The 25,380-nt window shown below is 38.0% G+C and overlaps 1 protein-coding gene across 1 annotated transcript in view; it reads left to right on the top strand.

Moving 5' to 3' along the window:
* FRY (furry homolog (Drosophila)) overlaps window positions 1-25,380 on the top strand; it is a 160,203-nt gene that overhangs the window by 103,235 nt on the left and 31,588 nt on the right. Inside the window, exons 36-50 of the mRNA XM_009998351.1 lie at window positions 879-961; window positions 3,995-4,145; window positions 4,685-4,788; window positions 8,083-8,268; window positions 10,271-10,469; window positions 11,090-11,211; window positions 12,326-12,513; window positions 13,440-13,534; window positions 15,181-15,782; window positions 17,503-17,600; window positions 17,691-17,861; window positions 22,063-22,203; window positions 22,937-23,116; window positions 24,222-24,383; window positions 25,239-25,313. Coding sequence (XP_009996653.1) covers window positions 879-961; window positions 3,995-4,145; window positions 4,685-4,788; window positions 8,083-8,268; window positions 10,271-10,469; window positions 11,090-11,211; window positions 12,326-12,513; window positions 13,440-13,534; window positions 15,181-15,782; window positions 17,503-17,600; window positions 17,691-17,861; window positions 22,063-22,203; window positions 22,937-23,116; window positions 24,222-24,383; window positions 25,239-25,313 — 2,557 coding nt within the window. The remainder of the gene's footprint in view (window positions 1-878; window positions 962-3,994; window positions 4,146-4,684; window positions 4,789-8,082; window positions 8,269-10,270; window positions 10,470-11,089; window positions 11,212-12,325; window positions 12,514-13,439; window positions 13,535-15,180; window positions 15,783-17,502; window positions 17,601-17,690; window positions 17,862-22,062; window positions 22,204-22,936; window positions 23,117-24,221; window positions 24,384-25,238; window positions 25,314-25,380) is intronic.

Raw genomic sequence — 25,380 nt, 5'->3', positions numbered from 1 at the left:
TTACGAGACAGACGCGCTTTGAAACAGCATAATATGTCGGTGTGTAATTAAATACCCTGCGATAATATGTATGCACATTAGTAAGAAATCAAATTGAATGTTGCATACAGAATCTTCAACCTGAGGGGTTTTTAATATATATACCTGTTCTAACATGGTTACTTGTAATTGATTTTCTAGCTGTGCAGAAACAACGATATTTTTACATCCTCACTAGTGTGTGAGCCTCCACATGACTCCTCTCACTTCACTTCAGGCCTGATTACACTGACAGCACAGGAAGCCAAAGAAGATCACCAGTAAAAATTAGCTTATCCTGGATCTGTGGCAGATTTGAGGACAGCTGTGAACAGTTTATTTTGGTTCTCATATTTCTTAACTCCTCTAGTAGATCTTCTCTGGCAGTTGCTGCATTTTCCTCAAGAAGGTGATCTGCTGCAGCTTTTGCTGCTTGATACCTGTGCAGGCTTCACTTCAGGCTATTCAGTCAGTTACTGTTTTAGCAGGTTGCCAGAATTTTACCCGTGAACATGGCTGTGAAAAAAATGCTAGCTATGAACAGTTTACATCTCAGTTCAGCCCTAGCACAGTTTCTTGCATCAAGAGAATCACACATTAGCAGCAAGAGAATTTTCTGTCTGCTAAATTTTAAAAGCATGTGACAGAGGAGCACACACTGTTACAACTTCTCAGAATCTGGTAAAAAATCTTCTTTTGTGGAAAGAAACAACATTATATTTACATTGCTGTGTACTCCCACATGAAAGTGCATGCATAAGGAAGTGTGTGTTTGTTGTGTGTTACCCTAGAGTAAGGATATAGTCCAGATGTTTAACGTCAGTCTCTGTTTTTAATGAGGATTTTTCTTTTATTTGAAGGCTCAGTAATGTAATCAGAGCACACACCCGACTAGAATCAAGGTACAGTAATAGCTCCGGAGGATCTTATGATGATGACAAAAGTAAGTTCTATTACTCAAGTTGATGAAATTTCTGGTGTTTTGGTGGAAGAGGAAAACATTCTGATGACTGGTTGAAGCTCCCCATTTTAAGTTCTGTATAAAAACGTAGCACCACCATACAGGAAGTGTCCCTATTTTACCTTCAAACCTCATTTAATTAATTCATCTCCTTTGTTAACCATGGGCTCAGCCAAACCTATTTAAAGGCCAGAGACCTTCACAAAAACGAGCAGCAGGGAGTCCTCAAGACAATAGCACCTCCAACCATTCATACAGGGAAGGGCAAAAGGTTTCCAAGAGCATTACAGCAGTACTTTGAACTGTGCCCTCTACCAGTATTTCCCTCCAAATCAAGTGCTGTTATATGATTGTGAAGAAGAGATCCAGGTGTTACCAAAAATGAGGCCTTATATCCTCTTTATCTTTTATCTGCTGTCTGCATCAAATTTCTGGCTGCACTATGCAAATATTTGCTGGGGAAGAGTGAGATGTAGCTCCTGAGCACTCTTGTTCTTTATGTGTGTCTACAGAGATTCCAAAGAACACTAAAATATTTCTGTAAACTGTTGAATGACAGTGTAAATTTCAGGAGTTGGATGGTTTGAATTAATTTCTGGAGTGAATTGTAAGGGAGCCAATCTATAGATTTCCATTAGGCCATAACCACACGTAAACATGGCAAGACCTTTTTGTAGACTTTAATCTCTGGCTTAATAAAGTAAGGTCAAATATTACAGAGGCTAAAATGTCTTGGCTTGATGCTACAGACACCAACTGGAACAGTTGTTCATCAAAACAGTATTTTGACATAAAAAGTAGATTTTATATATTCTTTCAAGCAAAGAATTTTTAGCAATACTCCTCCGCAAATTATGGGAACACTGTCAGATAGAATATGGTAGGATAATTTAATGTATATGAATAGCTATTTTCCATGGTGATGAAGCAGCACAATATTTACAAAATGTTGTGTGTGTAAACACGGTATTCTCAAACTACACAAAATAGTGTGAAACATGTTAAACTCTGTGCTTTTTAGTACACTTATGTTTTTCTTACAACCTGTAGTGCTGCAGCTACTGAAAACTCTTCAGCAGATGTTAATTGGGGCATCAGTGCTAATCTGATCTGCACTGAGCAATCTTTCAAAACAGAACAATGTTTATATTATCAGAACATTCTTCACAAGTAGCTGCCTTTGACAGGAGCTTTGAGGAATAAAAGGTTAAAAGCTACTGACATTTTCTTTGTTCTTTTGGAATGTCTCCTCCAGCCAGTGCCCAGATTTTTTTCCTGCCTCTACCTGCAGGCTTTGTAGTACTGTGAATATTTATGCAAGGTTTGCTTCTCACAGGGGTTCCTTTTGCAAATGAGTACCTAGATGTAAAATAAAATACAATTTACTTTGCTACTGACATTTATATGGAACTCTAAAGAAAGAGTGATTCTTATACCATTTGTCATTCTACAAATAATGCAGCCACCTATAATAAATAATGCAGCACAACCTATTCCCTCTGACAGGCAGCCAAGGCTGCAAAGGAGTTGGTGGTATGCCTTCTTTCTCCTCTCCAGTCTACTTAAGCATATGTGTATTGCTGAGAATATAAATAGGGAACACACCTCTTCAGCACAGAAACTCTTGTTTAGGCAAAGATTGTATGTTAAGGTGCAAAGTGCAGCTTTTTTTTTCTCAATCTGCACATAAACCTGTGAAAACATGAGTGAAGAAGCTAGGTCTTAAGTGTGGACTTCATGAAGCAGTTTTATGTGAAGCACTTAGGTCAGTTTATTCTTCTTTATCTGTAACTAATAAATCATCCTCTAGAGGACATGAAAAATAAATAGAAGTCTAAATCATAAAGTTCTAAAGTGGTCCTTAGAAGACTAACTTTGAAGAATGGGAATGATAACGTTTTATTAATAACTGGAGGACAAGCTACTGCATTGAAGGGCTCCTGAAGATCTGGAAACCTGAAGACATTCTGTCAAAACCAAGAAGTGATGTGCATTAGAAAAAGCTAGCTCTGATACTTTTGTAGGGATCAAAATAGTTTTGTTTCTTATGGCAAAGCTGACAAGCATCAGATAAATGCTGTTAAAAAAGGGGAAATGCTGAAAGTTTCAAACCTGCCTAAAATGTGAAAGTGTACCAAAAAAACAGAGCAAAAAATAATGCTCTTATTAAAAATCCACAAAGGGCAGTGTTTGGATATATGTCAAGAGCAGGCCTGGGAAGGATACTTTCCATGGCAGTGTGTTGCAGACTGCCAGACCTGAGAAATAAAAAACTGACCAATGGAAAAAGCAAGAAGAATGAGAAGCAACAAAATGCAAGAGAGATAAAAAAGCTGTGCAGCTGAGAGAAGACAGAAAAGGATGGAAATAGCTTACTTGACCCACATAATTGCAGATAAGCAAGTGGAAGAAAAAAAACTTACTGCTTTTTAACATACAGCAGCTGTTACACCGAAGCACAGTTAAATAAATCTTTGAGAAATTCAAGAGATAATTCATTCCTGTTGAAAGAAAATTACTCTAAAGATATTTTTGCAATCCTTATACCTCCTTCCTAATTCAGGACATTTAACTTCTGCCTTTGTAGCGTCACACAGCAGGGCACTGGTGAGGAGTTGCAAGAATGTGTCCCTGGTATGAGGCTCCTTGCAGCAGATGGCTTCCCACAGCAGCTTTGTTGGCTGAACTTTTCTCTCCTGTTTGAAGCAAAAGTCTGATGCTTGGTGCTTTGTGATCTGGATCCAAAGCTACCAAGTGACAGCAGGGATTCAGCTGCAGCTCCTATCATTCGGTGCTGTCTGCCCGGAATCTGTTTAATTTCCAGCGGCGTGAAAGAGGGATTAAAAATTAATCAGTTGTTATTGAACACAGGAATCTGCAAGCCTCATGTCATCTTATCACATTATTCCAAACATCTGAGCTGATATGTTAGCATAAACTCTGTTTTATTATTTCTCTGAAATGAGAAATGAGGCTTGTATTTTATGTGCTCTGTTTTAATGTTTTTCCACACAGATGATCCAGTTTCTCCATATACAAGCTGGTTATTGAATATTGTTGAAACCAAGCAGCCACATCCCCTGCCCATGCCTTACACTGGAGGATGCTGGGCACCACTTGTGGACTACCTCCCAGAAACCATCACTCCCCGGGGACCCCTTCACAGGTGACTAGTTTCTCATTCTGACCTTTCCTTTTACTGATTGACCAACACCAATCCAACTGACCCACCACTCAAAACAGCTGAAAATCATATATTCACTTTCTGCTAATATCCAGTGCTAAAATCAACATCCAATGAAGACTTGCAGCTCTATCAGATACCTGCCAGAAAGCCTATTTATTTACAATGTAGGACATCACTTTTCTCATAAGACTGAAGAAACAACTGAAACAGAAAAGGAAAACTTTTCTTTCCCAAGCCCCTGTTGCTGTTGTTCGTAGCACTTTTTCCACCCTGATCTTGTACTCTTAACAAGGCTATGTATATTCTGAAAATCCTCTTCTACATAATTTGTATTGACAGTAGTAGTGTTCTTTTCAGTAATTGGTATTTACTTACTTAATACTGTGACTAAGGTATTTCGGCATTAATTGTATTGAGAAGAAATTGAAAATGTAGAGATTGTGTATTTCTGCAGAAATAGCCATCATGATACTGTTTTGCCATTTCCAAGAGGTGATACACTATGATTTAATTTCCAGGTGCAATATTGCTGTCATCTTCATGACTGAGATGGTAGTGGATCACAGTGTTAGAGAAGACTGGGCTCTTCACCTTCCTTTATTGCTACATGCTCTCTTTTTAGGTAAGACCAACAGAACAGGAAACAAAGTATAAATATACTCCTGTCCTTTTTAGTTTTACTGAAGCTGTAGACTTGGGTTTCTTATATGTTTTTAATTTCAAAAAGGCAGAGGCAGTTACAGTCTGTGAATTAGTCTCAAAGCTGTGAAGCTTTTGAATATTTTGGCCAGTTTCACCCAAACTTGAGAGATGGGTAGAAATTTGAAGATTACTGACTTCCTAAAATATTTATTTAAAAAAACATAGCCACCCCTTCCTGCGAGAAAGACAGGTAAGACTCAGCCTTTGTATGGTCAGGTTTGTGATGGGCTGCTGGACAGTCAGCACGTGCTCTAGACCTGGACTACACACACCAGTGCTGCTGTCTCTTGCCTCTGCAAAAATGTAACTTAGGAGAGCCAAGGTTACTGTACTGCAGAGACAGTGACGGTAGGACACAGACTGCTGGAAAGCAAGTCTCATTAATTTCACCACTAATGAATACTTTGATGTCAGTGTCTTCCATTATATACCTAAGCATAGAGGCACTGCTTTTTCCCCACTGCTCTGTCTGTTCTTGACCATTCAACTGGAGGGTGTTACCTTCCTTATTCTGGGACTTAACATTGTGAAAAGTGAGTGGCCTAATTTTTTAGCACACAAGAGTATTTTGCATTATAAAGCCATTCCCCAGCCTTTACTTTTGATACATACTAATGTTCACAAATAAACACAGCCAGGCACTTATGAAATAAATTTATCTTAACTGATGATCACAGTCCACTTCTCATTTAGTCACCATAGTTACCACTAAGTCTGTTCACTGGCAATCTGAGAGGAGTCTGTTGTTCAGCTGGCAAAAAAGACTAAATTGGGAGTTTACAGCAGAGTAGTGAAATATATGTGATATACTTCAGTATACAGTTGAAGAAGATACTTCATTTTCCTTTAATGCTACTCTGTTACCATATGTTCTGTTTGAAAAATTTTTGTGAAATAAGAGGTTTTTTAAAAATGTACATTCATCAAATACTCCAGTTTTGTATATTAGTGCATTGATTTCAACATACTTTTAATGAAACATAGGAATAACAGCCAGAACTGTGTTGGATGTGCCTTCCAGGGCCAGTTTCAATGTGACATTTCACTTACATTCTTCACTTAAAAGTTAATTCTATTTAGTGGCTGCCCATAACTATTTTTAATGTATTTTTTTAAATTTCTATGAACTTTCTCAGTGTCAGAGGGAGGAGAAAGATAACTGTATGCGTGTATCAATCAAATCAGTAACCATCAACTGATCAAGCAATGTCTTCAGTATGATTTGTAAAACCTGTGAGAAAACTTGTGCTTAGAAATTCTCACAAGAATAAATTAATAACTGCACTTCAGTTAAGGCAGCTTTAAGGAGCCATCAGGGAGCCATGCAAATAAACATAGACAGAAACAGAATTATATTAGTAATCTATTATAAAAATATCTTTACTGATTTGTTCATGCAACAATGTTTCAACATTACATTATTTCATAAGAAATAAATAGCAATTTATTAATACCATTTTAAGACAGTCCCTTGCCTAAAAACTCTCAATTCTCTAATGTGAAATTAAAACTAAATATAACTGCTTTAATGGTATCTCAAATGAGATCAAAGCCTCCAGGCTTCAAGTTCTGTTTCTCTAGAGCTGTTCTACCTCCTGTGGAAAATTTTCCTATATTTTGTAGTAGAGCTCTGTTGTGATGGTCTGAGGAAGTAATGCTACACATTAGCCAAATCTATGCATGTAATTGAAAATCAAGTATTTCTGTCCTGTTGGAATGTGAGCAAGCTGATGGATCTGTCTGAAAAGGAAAGTGGAAACTGGTATTTTGCAATGAGTGTGTTTAATAGGCTATAGGTTGGTGTGTAATACTGATAGTGAAGTAAAGAGGCAGACTGCTGGTGTGAACCTGCCTATCTCGGTACTGCATGAAAATCACTACTGTGTAAAAACGTTTTTGCAGCCAGTGTGAAATGACTTGAGCAGCTAGACTCCTTTCCCATGGAAATGTGTCCACGTCATGGAAGTTTACTCTCTTGGGAACTCTTCCAAGTTAAAGAAGAGCCCAGCACTGGACAAGCACAAAGACTAAACTGTCTGTCTCACTTCATCATTAGCATATATATGTCAATACTTCCATGCAACCCTAGAGTTTAACAGGATTTCAGTGCTGCCAAGATAGAAGTTATTTTCACCTAAAAGAACTTTTTCTGTCATTTTCAGTGTATGTTAGAACAGGGTAGGTGGAAGGAAATTAAGGAAGGAGAGTACAAGGAGATACCTGAAGAAGTTGTGGTCCTTTTGGAGGAGGCTGTGGGCAGATGAGCAAGACCAAGGATCACAGGATCTCTAAAGACCTGCCCACAGGAGCCAAAGACAAATTGTCAGACTATGGCAGTATGAGCAGCTTCATTTTTTCAGGCCAGATAAGAGCTAGCATGACTGGAGTGTATTAGCACACACCAGACTTGAAAGACTGTTGTATGCTGCCACTTAGAGTAATGAAGAAGCTGGTTTTTCAAGAGAGGAGATGAGGAAGAAAACAGCTCACTTTTTCAGAGCTGAAACTGTCCCAAAACAGACAAAAGTATTTGTAAATATCCTGGAAGGTGCAGAAATAGAACTGAAAAGAGGTAACTACCACAGAGTGCAGTTTATTTTACAGCATCTGTTTCCTTTGTGTTTATGATTTGGTATTTATTCAGGTTTTGTTAAAATCTTACAAACAGCAGTGCTGCTGATCAGATTAGAGTCTTTCAGTGCTAGATCTTCAGTTTCAGGTCTGCTCCCTGAGCTAGTGGCTAATTTCTCGTGCTACTCACTGGTAGCTGAAGTTCTGTTTCAAAGCATTTTTTCCATCAGTTCCTTTCTTAATGAATCAGTATGTACCTCTTACAACTGAAACTCTTTGTTAAATGGGTGTCTGTGCAAGGAAGCCGGATACTGAGGTAAGCAAAGTAATTACAATCACCATAAAAACATTCTCATCTTTAGAGGTTTTCCAGCCCTGTCAAATGAACACTGCAGTGAGTCAGAATGCATAAAGCTGTCTTTGCCACACATTGTTTTGTACCTCCTCTATGGGACCTCAGTCTGGAAAACAAATATACATAACCATTTGAAGTAAAAACATTAGTAACTGTATCCGGAAAGACTGCATCTTTTGTTTGTTTGCACTGTTGCCATGAACTGCCTTGGAATTCCTGTTATTTCTGGAATTTGAACTTGTTTATTATTACTTCATATTCAGTGATTGCTGTAACCTTTTCTTTTAGGTCTTGACCATTACCGCCCTGAGGTCTTTGAACACAGTAAAAAGTTACTGCTTCACCTTTTGATTGCATTATCTTGCAATAGCAACTATCAAGCCATAGCATCAGTGCTTCTTCAGACCAGAGAGATGAATGAGACCAAGACTCTGACAGTACAACCAGCATACTTACCTGAATATCTTTATACAGGTAATAAAGCAAAAGAAGAAAAGAACATTGCATTATACTGTCAGGTTTTTGAAAGTCATCTGTCAAGGTTACTTCCTAAAATATAACAGCTTCAATAAATGGAAGTGGTAAAGTGGCAAATACGAACTGTTGCCATTAATATAATTTCCATTTGAACCACCCTAGAAGTGCACCCAAATTATTATTAGAAAGCTTCTCATGATAGTGAGCAGGCTATCTATCTGATGTAAGACAAAATATATAATGTAGAATTTTAAACATCAATAGGGCTAATAACTTCCTAACTTCCCCCTGAAGAAGCCAGGACTGCTTTAAATGAGAGCAGTCACCCCTTAACCTTCAAAAGAAATTAATAAATAATTCCAGCACAGGAAGAACAGCAAGAATATGCAGCTCCAAATTTCCATTATGATGTTAAATTTCTCATGATACACACCCACTCTGTTTATCACAGATATGCTTCATTTCTGTCCTGAAAGCAGTTTCTGTGTTAGGAGGCTTTCTTCAGACCTCTGCTGAGACAGGTGTTATCTTAACTTTCAGCAGTTTACCTTTTTTTAGAGGTTTCTTGGAAACAGTCTGTAGAAAGCAGCTAGCTAGATTTACTTATATCGCCTAATACTACTAAAAGTAATACTTTGAGATTTAAAGGAATCAGAGAACCAGTGCACAGTTACGAAGGTAGGATTAGTTACCTGGGAGAGGGTGAGGAACTCTATCATAAGTGAGGAATAAAAAGTACAATCAAATTAGTGGCATTTCCATGGCTCCTGAGGAATATAACTAAAAGTAATAAAAGTTTGGCTTTATGAATAATATTACTTGATGATAGATTAATAATTTTTATGACATACAAAAAATAAAGCACTGAGGAGAAGGGATATGTATTTCAGATCAATTAATTAATTTGGCATTTTTAGGTTTCATGCTGAATGAAGTCCATGCAACATCATCTCACACGTAAATTTCTGTGTTGAGTTATGTAGGTCTCTTTTCCAATGCTTATCTAGGAATTATTAAACACAAAATAACATTATTACATAAAAATGATATAGTGCTTTTCTGCAAAAACGAAAAACTTTTCATTCGTATCTCTGAAAAGTGTTATTAGTACCTGGTGTCTGGGCCTCTTACGTCCAAGAAGTTATCAAAACCTTGGATTCTTTTTTATCAGCTGATATAAAGAGTGAGAGTGTGGGCGAGTAGCTGTAGCAAAGAATCCTAATTGAAAATAGTTCAGCTCAGGTTCGTACCACATGATGTCAGGCAACCTGCTGGATTTAGTCACTGGAGAGAACTCTCCTGTTCCCAGTCTTCTCACAATGCTGGTTTCTCTGTTGGAGATACAGCCTAAGATGACTTGCAATCTTAAGAAAAACAGTCTTTGTTTCTAATTCCAGCTCTGAAGTGGTGTGGCAAGCATTTGATCTAGCACAACTCTTACTCAGGTGCTTAACCTTAATGCTGAAAATATTTAGTATGAGTAGTCCAGTGTTTATAGTTACTGAAGGTGTTGAACAGAAGCCTTAAACATTTGAGTCTTGGTTTCCATTATGTTTGTACAATTAGGACAACGTCATTGTCCTAAAAATTCCACCCTGCAGATTTTTTTTAACTCATCGGACTAGCCCAGAGAAGTGAGCTGAAATTTTCATGTACTTAGCCAACTTCAAAATTCACTTTACATCAAGACTTAGTTCTGGTTGTAAAATACTACAAAACATTTGTTTTTCAAGTACTGTAGCCTTTGTGTGGTAAGAAAAAAAAAATCTTGACTTTGGTATTTTTCATTTTATATTGGACTCTGGACGTTTGGAAACAGAGCACCATGTCTGCTCCCATTGGTGCTTGAGGGTTGTTGTGTTCTGCATGTTTTCCCTGTGTTTCCCAGTAGAAGGTTTCTGCTGCTGACTCTGAAAAGAGCTGCTTGATGGATGCTTTCATCTGTGATGCTGGTCCAAGAGTGCATTCCATCTTTATCTCCTCCTTTTTTGGCTGGCAGGTGGCTTTGACTTTCTGCGGGAATATCAGTCGTCTCCGGTGCCAGACTCTGGCTTGAGCTCCAGCTCCACCTCCTCCAGTATCAGTCTGGGAGGCAGCAGTGGAAATCTCCCACAGATTACACAAGAGGTTGAGGACATGGACACTGCTGCTGAAACAGATGAGAAAGCAAACAAATTAATTGAGTTTCTGACAACCAGGTAATGGAGATAAGCAAAGGTTATGATCATACTTGAAACACATACTTTCATGTCTTCTCTACAATTACCTGTAGCAACTTAAAAGGCTCAGAGTGACTGTTTTATAGTAATTACAGACTCCCATTCCTCTTTTATTGATACCTATAGAGGTAGGGACGTACTTAAATTATTTCAGTGTCAGGAACGACAGAAGAAAATCTTGCCTGACAAAAATAAAATACTGAATGGACTGATAGTGTTATGGTAAAAAATGAACTAATGGAAGAAGACAGTTTTACTATTATAAAATTAGATAGGAAGTGTATAGGGCATAGTGAAAGGCCACGGTGAAACTAATATTAACTGCCTACTACAGCTAGCAGATCCTAGAGCTTAAATTAAAAAACAGATTTGTTTATGCTGCTGCTTAAATGGTATAACTTGTATTTAAAATAGTGGTTTTGTAAAGTACAGGATAGGAATATGTCTTTGTATTTTGCTCTTAAAATTCTGTTCAGCTGCATATTTTCCAGGCCTTGGCCCTGGAAATATCTAATAGTTTGTACAGTTTATATATTGGAACTGGTTATATTTATTCCAGATAACTCAAAGTGTTTCACTTTGTTATGTATTTCATTAAGGGCATTTGGTCCACTCTGGTGCCATGAGGATATCACGCCCAAAAATCAAAACACCAAGAGTGCTGAACAGCTTACTAATTTTCTGCGTCATGTTGTATCTGTATTTAAAGATTCAAAGTCAGGTAGTATTCTTTTTCTTTTTCCTTTCATAATTAAAAGAATATTCCCTCATGGTCACACTGCATGTTTATTGTGTGATTTAGGAGATATGCTTATGCAAAAGCACGACACATTGTATGTCTTCACAAGGATATATGACACATGAAAGAATTGCTTTAAAAATCATGTTAGATTGAATCATAGAATGTCTTGGGATGGAAGGGACCTCTCAAGGTCATCTAGTCCAACCCTGCCTACAACAAGCAGGGACATCTTAAGCTAGAACTGATTGCTCAGAGCCCCATCAATCCTGACCTGGAACATCTCCAGGGTTGGGGCCCCAACCACCTCTCTAGGCAACCTGTTCTAGGGATCCACCACCCTCATATTAAAGAACTTGTTCCTAATGTCCACCCTAAATCTACCCTTTTCTAGCTTAAAACCATTACCCCTTGTCCTATCATTACATGCCCTAAAGAACAGAGCTGTGGCTGAATGTTAAATCAAACATTTCTTCAAAGCTCTTGGTAGAAAACCTTTTGATTGATTCTACCAGATAAAAACTCCTCTATATCCTCTTGGTAAAACACATCACAGTTCCTAAGTAAATGTACCTAATTAAATTTCTTCTGGCCTGATGACTAAAGGTTAATTTTAATTTAAAATGTTTTTAGAGCTTAAGAAATGTAGTTATTATATTTTGAAAGCCAGCATAGTCACTAACTAAATGTCTTCTAAGATCAAAGAAGAATGCAGCATCAGTATTTTTATTTAACATGTTATCCAAAGCCTACTGAAGCTAATGGAAAGACTAATTCAGCTTGTCTTTAGGTCTAGGTGTGTTCAGAAGTTACTGTGCTGCTGCCAGCTAGAATAGTAGATGGCTTCAAATTTTGTCCAGGAATTATTAAAAAAAATGTTATTAAGAATTTCAGGTCTTTGCTGACAAACATTGGCAGACTCCGAATTTTGGGTTTGCAGTTTATTTTCTTGGATTCCATGTGAAATAAATGTAAACAGTAGGAAATTAGCCCCAAACCAGATGTTTCTGCATTTCTGTTTCTCACAGGGTTTGCAGGATACACCGTAGTGCCAATCTTCCTGCAGCCTCTTGTGACACCCTATTCTTTTGCCTAGGTTTTCATTTGGAGCAGCACCTCAGTGAAGTTGCTTTACAAACAGCTCTTTCAAGCTCTTCAAGACATTATGCAGGTCGCTCTTTCCAGATATTCAGGGCCCTAAAGCAGCCCCTTTCTGCACATGCATTGTCTGACCTCCTGTCAAGATTAGTGGAAGTTATTGGAGAGCATGGTGATGAGATTCAGGTATGCATGTGTACATAATGATTCTTAATTCTGTTGATTTAATGTATATTTAATTTTAAATTACTATTTTAACAACATGTTCTGGAATCAAATGATGAAAAGTAGAATGTGGCCTTAGGAAAGGTTACCTCTGAGTTTCCTGAATCCATATGTACTTTATCAAAGCCTTCTTCAGGCTGTTACAATCTTACATAGTTCTAAAGTAGAAAAAATCTAGTAAATATCACTCAAAATGAAATATTTCTGATGACTGTTTTTCCCCTTTTCTCATCCTTAAATTGTGCTTAAGAACACCAACATCCTAGCTGCTGGTGTAATCTGACCACATGGAGTAGATACCACCTCATTTCTCAAATGTTAACATGTTTTGAAATAAGGAAAGACACAACAACCATCACAAAACAAAACTTACACTGACCTCATTTGATCCAGTTCTCTTAGTGAACAAGTGTTCTACTTGGTTTAGCTAAACAGACTGTTCTCTCTTGAAATTTTACTATCAGGGCCCACACATTGTGAGAGCCAAGACTTAATAGAGAACTACTAGCTCTTAGTAAGAAATAGACTGACATCACCTCCATATTTTACTAAGGTAATGAAACTGCCACAAGATGACAGCAACATTCTGTCACAACTCCTTGTGCAGCATTTCAATCAGTGACCTGCAGTTCAGAAGTTCTTTGTGCCATTACCAATCCCCTGATGAAGTATGTGCCCTTCTTCCATGCCTTCATAGATCATTTAGAGGCAGAATATAAAACACATTTGTAGTGACATTTTTATGTTTTGGGCAGTGGATGTGAATGTTCTTTTTTTCAGGAGAAATTACAGGTTTTCAATAGGTGTCCGTTTTTTATGAAATGAAGATTTTCAGATGTTCAGTTTTGGATGTCTTTGTTGAAGTGTTTAACCTTGTGCATTAATAGGGGTATGTAATGGAGGCACTACTTACCTTGGAAGCTGCTGTGGATAATCTGTCTGACTGTTTGAAGAACAGTGATCTTTTGACAGTGTTATCACGGTAAGAGCCTGTTCTCCTAACTATATTTTATTTTCAGTGTATTATGATATTAAGTGTGCAGTGCTGCAGACTGACAGCATAAAATTATTATTATAACACTGAGCTCATCTGTAATCTACAGAGAACTACACTAAGAGCACATTTCAGATAAATTTGGCAATAGTTAATGTTGATCGAACTAGTGGATCTTTACAACACATTGTAAATTCTGCCTTGCTGCCACTTGGCTGTAACTTACTTTAACATCCTTTAAAGATACTGTATTTTTTTTCACCTTTATACCATATACTTGAAAACACACCTGGGAGGAAACATTTTTTGGAATATTGGTTTCATACAACCTGCTGTTCTCAGATGAAGTATTCCCCAAGGAGCAAATTATGATGCTTTCTTCTCAGTTAAATTAGGGAGAAATTTATCCCAGGTGTACGTAGCCTATGGATTTTGCCAGACATGTAGACCCTATTTGTGAAGTCCTTGACCTCTAAGTAGACTTTTGTACATGGAGGGAAATTGCAGGCTCCTTCCAAGACACAATTGCTGATACTACTGAGAGAGACTAATGTCAATCTGACTTGTTATAGCAACAGTAGAACTGGGGATGTGTTTGAAAAATGTCCTAAACTACTGTGCTTTACATGCAGAACCAAAATACAAGGACTGTCATTTCTGAAGCATCACATTACACTGTGATGGCAGAACCCAACTATTGCCTTGTGACAGAGCAGGAGTGGGGAAATAACAGCTTCTACTTTCTAAACTAAGAGCTATTAATCTTTATTTAGTGTAAATTTCAGGAAAGAACAACATGGAGCAGACAATAAGGAAAACTCCAGAAATCAGGAAGATGCAATATTCTTTACCCTGATACTGTTGATTCCATTAAGCCCTCTTCAAATATTACAGACAGTAGGGACTCATAGTACATGAGGTAGGAATGGGACCAGTCGGAATTAGCTCTTCTCCAGAGCAAACTTCCCTTGCAGATATCAACACAGCATGTTCATCTATACAGATAATTGATAGGGGTTGTGTGGATCAGCACATGATAGTCCATGAGGAGGCATTAGTCACTGAAATTGAAACAACTCTGTTTTCTCTAAGCCAGGATACAGACAGGGGAGGATGCAGTGACAAGGTTTCTGAAGGACCTATACTGGCAAGAACAGAGGCAGCCACATGACAGGTTTCTTGAGGAAAATTTGGTGTATTTGTGGTTCGGCTTAAGATACACTGGTTTTCCTGCCCACAGTTCTCCCATTAGCTCGTTAGTTATGTTTAGTTTGGGGTTTGGTCCACTGACAAGGACATTCTAAAGACCAAATTTGTTTTCAGTTCTACCACTGCCCCAATATATGGACATTTCCATAAGTCACTTCATAGCTTTGTATCTCCTATCCCCATGTTGCTCTTACCTCTCCAGGCTGCAGACTATCCTGCTCTGCTTTGGTGTAGTGCCATATGTACCTGAAGTCATGTGTGTGGGCACCTCAGGGGAAACCAGGCAGGCTGCAATAGATGGTGTGGTGTTTTCCTATTTAAATATTTTTTTACAGTTTGATAAATACTTAACTGGCATCCAATAGGTGTGAGTTTCAAGCTGTGCATTCACACATTACAATGTATATTATCTGTTCTGGGTTCAGTTCATCCTCGCCGGACTTAACCTCCAGCACCAAACTGACGGCAAGCCGGAAGAGCACAGGGCAGCTGAACGTGAATCCTGCAGGTGGTAACACAGCCACGGCTGAACGAAGCAGGCACCAGAGGAGCTTCTCTGTACCCAAGAAGTTTGGAGATGTGGACAAGTCCTCGGACCCACCACGCAGTGCCACCCTAGACAGAATTCAAGCATGTACCCAGCAAGGCCTGTCCTCTAAAACCAGAAGTTCATCTTCTCTGAAGGACAGTCTCACTGACCCATCCCATATTAACAATCCAACAAACCTACTGGCCACCATCTTCTGGGTTGCTGTAGCTTTGATGGAATCAGATTTTGAGTTTGAGTACCTAATGGCATTGCGGTTACTGAATAAACTTCTAGCTCATTTGCCACTAGATAAAGCTGAAAACCGGGAGAAGTTAGAGAAGTTGCAAGGACAGCTGAAGTGGGCAGACTTCTCGGGGCTGCAGCAGCTACTCCTGAAAGGATTCACCTCCCTTACTACCACTGATCTCACACTACAGCTCTTTAGTTTGCTGACACCAGTGTCTCGAATGTCCATGGTGGATTCCTCTCAAGCCATAGGTAAAACCAGTCTATTTTCCTCTCTTTCAGTTTCTGTTGCTTTGATATTTGCTGACAGACCTCATTAGGCTATCTGCACAAAACCAAAAATGGCCTTTTTTCATTCTCTTCTAATAATATACTTTTGCTTTGAGTTGGGTGGGCTTTTTGGAAATTTCATAACAACATATTTCAGAGAAGTGAGTCTGTTGCACAGTAGGGTTTGGAGGAGAGCAGTCATGTATTATTTCACATTTTTTTTTAGTGCTTAACAGCATATAGAGTTTCTGCGTGCTGACAAAATAAACATGTGGAAGAAGATACTGACAATTTTTCTAGAACTTATTTTGGACAGATTTTCATTGAATTATTTTCAGAATACTGCAAATTATTTTATTTTTAAATTAGTGCTTCATGTGATTTTTCCTAGGAATATAAATATTGAAAATTCTTGTACACATTTTATATAAACCACAATAGCATGTTAGTGATTGAGGAGGGAAGCCTGGGTTATAAGGAAGTAAGGTAACATTTTGCAATTCCCAATTATTTAGTCAAGGTTGCGACCACTTTATTTCTGGGAGAGAGTTTCTGTTACTGTTCCAGATATTTACTCCTCTGTCTCAGTCAGAAACACAGATATTAATTGTTTAGGCTTCACAACTAAGTCAAAGCGAGCTCAGACACAGAGTAAGGGGATGAATGCCATGAGCAGCCTGCTCATCTCTAAGCACCCGTGTGGTGCCTGTGCCCCAGACTTCGCTTGGGTCACTCACACATGGGCTGTGACAGTGCCATCTGGAGGTATCTTTTTCTTTTCCTTGGGTATAAAGGAAGCCAAGAGAAATTACACTCCTAACTTAGGCAGTTTTTTAAACTGTGTAGAATAAGGGGGTATGGATAGAAAGATGTTGTCACAGATCACGTTCTTTCTTTTCTAGAAACAGATTGTGTCCCAGTACAATTTCTTGACTTCTGAGCTCCCACCTGCACTAGAGCAGCTTTTGTTGCAGCTCCCCATTATAGTCAATGCCTATAGTTCATCAGCTACCTTGAGCTGTGCAAAGGAACTAAGTCCCAGCTCCAGACAAAGCCTTAAATAACACCAAAACCACCCATTTGAATATTCTCATCTGACCAGTTATATCAGAATGTTGTTCCATTACTATTATTAACTTGAACAGAGTAAGACACTGGATGCTGTGCCTCGCAGCCTGACCAAAACAGTTTGTTTATAAATACTCACTGAATTTTTTGTGTATGTTTTAGCAGCAGTAATGAAAATGCCACTTGTTTGGGTTTTTTTTATTTATAGATTTTACAAATGTATGTATTTTATATATTAAACATATATTTTATAAATATACACTTTATACATTCATGCCCTCCACTCAATAAGCCAGTTAAATGGAAACTATAAATGTACCTTCTAACATGAATAAAATACATACTTTTTTGAGATACTTTGTCCTGTAAATATCTGTTGGCACTGCAGACTTTGCAGAAATAGGTTCATGTTTTATACCAGTACTGTTGCCTTAAATGACATACTGGATTTTCAAATTTAAAGCCCCTTTAAAACAAGTGTGCCATGGCCAGTGGCATGAACAACTTGACAGAGTGTATGAGTTCAGAGCTAATATAATACTGAAGTTATTACCTCTAATGAAACACCAACTTGAAGATCACTGTGACTCTTATGCCCAAAATACACATCTTGTTCTGTATTTTCCTGTTCTAGGATTCCCACTGAATGTTTTGTGTCTTCTGCCCCATTTAATTCAGCATTTTGACAGCCCAAACCAGTTTTGTAAAGATATAGCCGAAAGGATTGCTCAGGTATCAGTTATCTTCTGTTTTGTACATCCTCAAACCCTGCAAATGCAGTTGCCTTGTTCTTAAGATCTTTTTACATTTATATTTAATTAGGTTTGTTTGGAGGAGAAGAACCCCAAGCTATCAAATCTTGCCCATGTCATGACCCTTTATAAAACACACAGCTACACGAGGGACTGTGCTACCTGGGTAAACGTGGTTTGCCGTTACCTTCACGAAGCATTTGCTGATATTACTTTGAGTATGGTTACATATTTGGCTGAGGTAAGTCTTCAGAAATTTTTTTACTGTTTTAACTCTTCTGTTGCCTAACAATCCAAAGAGCTGAAGTCTGTCTGCAGGTTACCGGGGGGTCTCTGTAGCTGTTATGTATAATTAAAGGTACAAAGCAGAAATTAACAGAAAGAAAGGGAATTAGTATAAGGAATCAATATTGAACACTAAACCAAATGCCAGCAAAGATCTGCAGTGCTGATATATCTTAAAGCAGCTTCACTCACCAGCTGGTCAGATTTTCCATTTTGAAAGAGAGAGTAACTGGATAACATTTAATTAGATTCCACTGAGGAAAAATAAGAGAAAATAAGAGAACTAATTCCAGAAGGGGCTTTGCATCACAACTAAGATATAATTTGCTATATAAGGATCTGGTTCTTTAAAAAAATGTTATGTATTCCTGTAACACTGAATGGGATTATCTTGCTGCCCAGGTACTGTATTAGCAGCAAGTCAGGCAGGTTTTTGACAGTAATTAAGGCACATTCCTTACATAGCACCATCATTGCAGAATGACAGACTAGTAAGTACCTTCCTTTCTCTGTACTGATGTTGACTGCAGCTCTGTTGAGTCATGTCCGGGGAATATTTGCATAAACCAGCCTGGAGGAGCAGAAAGAAGCAACAAACTCTCTTGTTTCTCCTGCCCTAGCTATGAAAAAGATTTTTCCATCATACAGAATGTTTCCTCTTTTCTTCTTAGTTAATCCCCAGACCAGGATAAACAATGTGCTCCAGTCTCCTATAAACTGACTGTGGGATATACTATCAATAGGTAAAGCCAAATGGGTCAGTAGCCCCACTGGGGAACCTGCAGCTGAATGTTAAAGTAATTGATTATAGAGCCTCAAGGTTTAACAATCCTGGCTCAGTCCCCATTGCTTGGGTCTGAGGGTAATTGTGAGACAATCACTGTTTAAGAATAACAAAGGAAATCTGTGTTGCAACTGAGACCCCACCAAACACACCTTTAGAAGGACACCTTCTACAACAAGTTATTAAGACGGTGAGAATAAATGCTCCGAGCAGAAGGTAAAAGCTTAAGTTATTGCCACTGAGACAAAAAATTCCTATTTGATGTCAGGTAAATGCCTGTCAACTAGGGGTATGATCCTGGCATAAAATAAGACTTTTCAGCTGTGTTCTTATCCAGACCTTACAGTGACAAGCAGTGCTCCTTACTCAGTTTTACATATTACAGCTCTATCCATGGAAAGTGATCATTTCTTCTAGAAAAATACTTGGGGATTTCAGTCTACAGATGAGGAAAAATCACTCTTTAATAGTGCAGTAAAACTTTGAACGTCCACTACCAAAATTAACATACACAATGCTGAAAGCTTGTTTTTATTTTATGTTAGATTTTTGTATATACAATTTTTTAAATCAACCTTGTACCATGTGAGCACAATCATTCTAGGAGGATACCTGAATTGACGTGGGTCACATGTTAAACTCGTCAGTCATTAAGTCCAGGGTCGTGTTTGTACTTAAATAGCAAATGCTATCGATACAGAAGAAGGGACAAGAAACCCCATAGCAGATAGTAATGTGCTCATGGTAGGTAGATGTTTCCTCCTGCTCCCTGTTAGACAGAGGATTGCTTGTGATAGAAGCATGAGCATTCATAACCTGTTCAAAACCAAGGAATTACTAGAGATTAAAATGTCTGTGTTGCAAAGGGAGGGTGTCCCACATCAGGCTTTGTCCCACCAATGGCTTGTCTGTCAGACATGACTTGTGAAACGACTTCTTTATTTCTTCAGTGGACACAGAAAACATTTGTTTGACTGACTACCATAGCATAAGAGCTCAGTGTATCTTCTCACCTGCTGCTTGATTTGGAGGGGCAAAGGGAATTGTCTCCTGCAGTAGCATCCATGCCCAGGCAAAGCAGTACTTGCAGGAGCAGGCTCTGCTCTCCACCCAGTTCTAGGTTAGTTGCTGCTTCAGGAAAGTGACAAATGTTGCTAATGGAGTGTGAATCCCTAAAGGTAGATAAGACCTGAATAGCTGTCACACACTAACAAGAGAGGAATCCACAGTTCTTCAAAACATTTCAGGACTAGAGAAAAACAATAAACAAACAACAACAAAAAAAACAACCACTAGAACAAGTATGATTTCTTCTTACAGATCAGTGCAAACTCTTTGTCTTGGAACTCATTGATCCAAATGATGTGTTACCACAACTCCATCTTACTGCTCCTTTTGTTGCTTCTGGCAGCAAAAGAATTCCAAATGCATTTTAAAGTTGTGCTTCTTTTTTAACCCAAAATACTTGTTACAAAGGCATACTTGTTACAAATGATAACCCACACTTGTACTATCAACGACCGCATATACTCATACAAATAAATGAAAACTGGTGCAGCCCACAAATGTTTAGAGTTTAATGGGCAAGAGTTGTTTAAATCAAAGGATTCTGTTGACAACAAATTTACACAAACTGGAATGGAATTTAAGAATCTTTCAGGGCTAATTTCCTAGAGCAGCTGTCTAACCAGTGGTAGAGGCAGAATTCCCCTTATTTCCCAATAATTCCTTTTGTTATTACAGAAGTGAGTAACTGATGCATTAGCCTCTGTCATAGAAGAAAAACAAAACAAAAAATAGCTTCCTCTCATCCAGATATTTTCTTCTAATCCTGTATTCCCACATTGAAATGGTATACCAGCTGATGTGCTGGATGGTATAAACTATTTACAAGGAAGGAATCAAACCTTCCATTGCAAGATTGTAATGGAAGGCAGGAAAAAGTCTATAACCCTGTTCTGAAGAAGAGTTACTAGGCACATTTTATCTCTCAGTAAAGGTATCCACAGGCTGAAGGAGCTTACCATGTAGTACTTTTAATTTTAAAATTCTTACTGTAATTTTGTAGAGGAATAGATAATGCACAGTGATTTTCATGCTGTTGGTGGAATTTGTTTTTACTTTGTTTTATGAATCACTGATTACTACTCATTTTTACTGATGGAAGAAATCTGATGATATTTGGTGGGAAGAAACAGATGTATGTCCTACCTGATCATTCTGTTTTGGCTGGCATGAAGCATCTTCACTCAGTAAAAAGAGGAGTCTCATTATTCCGGCCAGGAAGGACATCTAATAAATGACTAGACTTCACTTGGATAACAGTTGAAATTTTTCCCTGATGGAAAACGTGAGGCAGCATATAGTTTTAGCAGTTGTTTTCTAGATCCTGATATATCTAGTAGCCAGTCTTGGAAGAACTTTTTTGTCAGCCTGAACAGAAAAATAAAGTCTAGTCTTGAGCCTCTGGTTACCTCCAGCAATAATGTTTGATTGCCTCTGAAGTTTGTGGGGTGACACAGTACCTGTCACCAGTGAAAGAATGTGCTACCTTCCAGGAGATTTTCAGCTGAGATATTTCACACACGTGTAGACATAGCATGTGTGTCTGCACAGCTCCTGAATTATCGCCATGTATATGTAAGAGCACACTTGTATGTCCAAAGTCCATGGTGGTGTTCCGAGATCTACGCTTAGGTGTTCAAAAATTCCAGGATTTAGATCAAGCCCTTCTTTGTATCAGCCTCTACAGTAAGAGAGCCCAGGGACTATATCTCCTCCTTAACAGAAAATGTTTCCTTGGCAGTTAGAGCCAGTGAGCACTGGCAGTGAAGTGTATTTGAATAATTCCGTATTGATGTCCGAATAGCAGTAGTTCTGTTTCTTCAGCATGTTTTCTTTTTTCTCACTGACTTTCAGCAAAGGTAGAAATAAAAAGATACTCTCCTGTTTTTATTGGATGTGCTTCCCCAATTACAGTAAAAATTTTACCTGCCAATTTACTCAACTGCTGGCTGTGTTTTCTGAGTAAGTTAGGGCAGGTATATATAAAGTGTATGTTTCATTATCAAAACAGGCTAGCATTTGGCTCCCAGCTTAAAGCTCTTTTTTATTTCACACTTGTATCATCATCACTTGTAAAATGATTGGAAAATGGCACTGGAAAATCAATGAGTGAAGAGAGATTAACCAGTACAAATGGTACTTTGTTGTTGTTGTTGTTGTTGTGTTGGTGGTTGGACTTGGTGATCTCAGCCATCCTTTCCAGCCATGGCGATTCTGTGATTCTGTATTCATGAAACTAGTAGCTTTTTCCATAAGAAGAAATGCCTCAACATTTAGTTATTGTCACTTTTTTTTTTTTTTTTAACAGCTACTAGAAAAGGGCCTTCCTAGTATGCAACAGTCCCTCTTACAGATGATCTACAGTCTTCTTAGTTATATGGACCTGTCAACTATTCCTGTGAAACAATTTAACATGGAAGTGCTAAAAACCATTGAAAAATATGTACAGGTAAATACCATATCTTCTTTATATTCACATAGAACCTTGGCAGTATTTACTATCATAAGTTAATTTTCTTTATAAGAATATAAGACTAGATCAGCAGGGAGCACTGCAACTGCCCAGGGTGGTATCTAGTTTATAAACATTCTGACGTCTAATGGACTGTGCCATGAGATGTCCAGCTGTGTGTTCACAATTGTGGGAAGGGTTAGGCTGCAGCTATGCTGCATCAGGAGCAAGTTTAATACCATCTAGGCCCTGACTGACCTATTATTAACATGAGAGAGATGTGGCATAAGCACTTCAGAGACTTCTGCACCTAATTCTTCCAAGTGGAAAACACATTATTTCTACTAGGAATTTAGAGCTGTAAAGAGTCTGTGTCATGTCAGCTTTTCTGTTAAATCAGGATTCTGCGATGACCCTTACGTATACACATATGTGTACAGATTAAGGCATTCAGGTAGCAAATTTTAACTCCTTTGCCAAGTTGGCCTTGCACTCGTCTCCCACGTTACAGGCCAGTTCCTTAACAATGACACCTTAGGCAAATCTTGGTCTCTGCTGCTGAAATTATTGAGTAAGTACAAACCTTGTCACTGGCCAAGAGAAAGAAAGAATCGTAATATTCCAATTCCACAGAATTGATTGTGTGGCAAAAATATGACAAAAATATAAATAATCTTGAATGTGTGGGAATCTTTCTTTCTGTTTGCTGATTAAATATGCCTATTTCTAGAGCATTCACTGGAGAGAAGCCTTGAATATCCTGAAGTTGGTAGTTTCTCGTTCTGCCAGCTTAGTGTTACCATCCTATCAACACAGTGATCTTTCAAAAGTGGAAATACATCGGGTGTGGAACAGTGCCTCCAAGGAGCTACCAGGGAAGACTCTGGAGTTTCACTTTGATATTTCAGAGGTATTTCTAATTCTGCTACTTAAAACCTTAATTCTTTTGTTTGATAATCTTAAGACTTGTTGCAGTGCCTTAAGAAAGCTGAAAATTTGGGAAAGTCAAATTACCAAACTGGAAGTCTCTTAAATTCTTTTTTATCCACAGTGACATATTTAATAACCCATGCTGGTGGGCTCTTCCTGTATTTTTCCTAGAGATTTTTGTGAAGGGATTATGAATTTTATTTAAAATTATCTAGTGGAAAAGCTATGTTGCAATTACGCCAACTGTAATATATATATATAGACTGTAATATGTAATATATTATAGTAAATAATGTAATATATATCCCTCTAGGCATTTTAAACTTGGATGCCAATGTTCTCTGTACCTGTTAAACACAGAAATTTGTTCTTTAAAGGAGTACTGTTTGGCTTCTGACTGAGCTCTTTTACTGCAGTCTTTATCCTGCAAACCCTGTACAGCTTTTAACTTGATAGAAGTGAATGGTCCTATTGACTTTAATGGGCAAATCTATTTATAGTTATGAACCTGCAGGACTGTTTGCAGCACTATAGACATATTTCATATAGATAATAATGAAACTTTGAAGTTAAAAAGAAATATGAACATAAAAAGACATCTTGTACTACTTGTATAAAGATTTTTTTCTTAGTGTTTCATGTAGGTATAATTTTAGAAAATGCTGAGCATCCTATTGTCAATCCAAGAAAGCAATTCAATGTTTGTGGGAACAGGGCCAGAGTGTTCAGCACTCTTAGGAAAAACACTTTAAAAAAAACCATGCAAGAAATGTAGATTTGAAATAAATTTCATAAGCTTCCTGGGCTTTTTGCTGGTTCTTACATTAGAAACTACTTTGACAATTGCATTTGAATAACAGCTATTTGTGAACATAAGCACTAACTGCTAGTTACTGGCAATTGTTACCGAGGCCTTCACAGTGGGAATAAGATAAAAAGCAAGTGACATAAAATTGGGACATTCCTCATCTTACCTCTGAATATGTGGTCTTCAGAGTAATCTTTTTCCTCCAACTGAAGCAATAAGCCCTATTGTAAGTTAATTCTGGAGCACAGTACTAGTGCATAACTGCTCTCTATTTAAGACTCCAATTATTGGGAGGCGGTATGATGAGCTGCAAAGTTCTTCTGGTCGAGATGGGAAACCCAGAGCAATGGCTGTCACCCGAAGCACTTCATCAACCTCATCAGGATCTAACTCCAATGTCCTTGTTCCTGTGAGCTGGAAGAGACCCCAGTACTCTCAGGTAAACTCCTTTTAAGTAGCCTGCCATTCATTAACAAGTTGCACTGGGAACAACTGAATTAATGCACGCTTGGGTTCTCAAATGAAATGCTTGTGCCCTGTGTGCCCTCTGCAGTGCTCCTGGCTGGCAGGGGCAGTGATAACAGGGCATCTGACTGACTCTGTGCTGAATATCTGTCTTGGAGTCAGATACTGAGTCTGTCTTATCTCTGTCTTCTATCCTGTCAGTGTTCTTCTTTCAGCCTGCAGGAAATGCAGGTCTCTTTAAGACCTCTGAATAGGTCACATTTAGCTAAGAATGACAGGTAAGTTCAGATACTAGCAAGGAGAGCAGACAGAAAGCATGTGCGACTTTCTGAGAGTTGTTTTCTTGGGAAATCTGATAAAAATAATTCATTGGAAGATTTTTCTGAAAACTGATTCTTGCGTGCCTTACTGATTTTGATTATCTGCCAGTTAAACCCATGCAGAATAAACGTATTTATTGCTTCATGGTTTTTTGGTATGAAATATTACGTAAGAGTGACTGAAGCAACAATTCTTCAAAAAATAATTATGCATGTGCTTATTTATAAGCTTCTGAACTGTGCTTTTGAAGTGATGCACAGGATCCAATGTTCTTATTATGCTCAATAGAATTAATAGGCTAATTTAAAAATAATAAACACCAAAATTATGAACAGCTATTTTTATATTTCCTCTTATGCATAGTTGCTCTGAAAACAAGCCTTTGAGCACTGAATAACTAATGCTTTGGTTGGATATTCCAAATTAAAAATTGTTAATGTATGTTTCTAGCCACTAGGAGAATGCTTGTTTTAAAAAATGCTCGTTTGAGAAATGTCTTGTTTTCTAGAAAAGGACAAAGGAAAAGCTGGTGCATGTCCTTTCTCTGTGTGGTCAAGAAGTTGGGCTGAGTAAAAACCCATCAGTAAGTAGCCTTGTATTGATACTTTCTTTGTTTTATCGTTTCCTAACAATAAAATAACTTTGTTTCC

The sequence above is a fragment of the Chaetura pelagica genome, unplaced genomic scaffold (assembly GCF_000747805.2).
Source record: "Chaetura pelagica isolate M959 unplaced genomic scaffold, ChaPel_1.0 scaffold105, whole genome shotgun sequence".
Classification (NCBI taxonomy): Eukaryota; Metazoa; Chordata; class Aves; order Apodiformes; family Apodidae; genus Chaetura; species Chaetura pelagica.
This window is presented reverse-complemented; position numbering and strand designations above follow the sequence as displayed.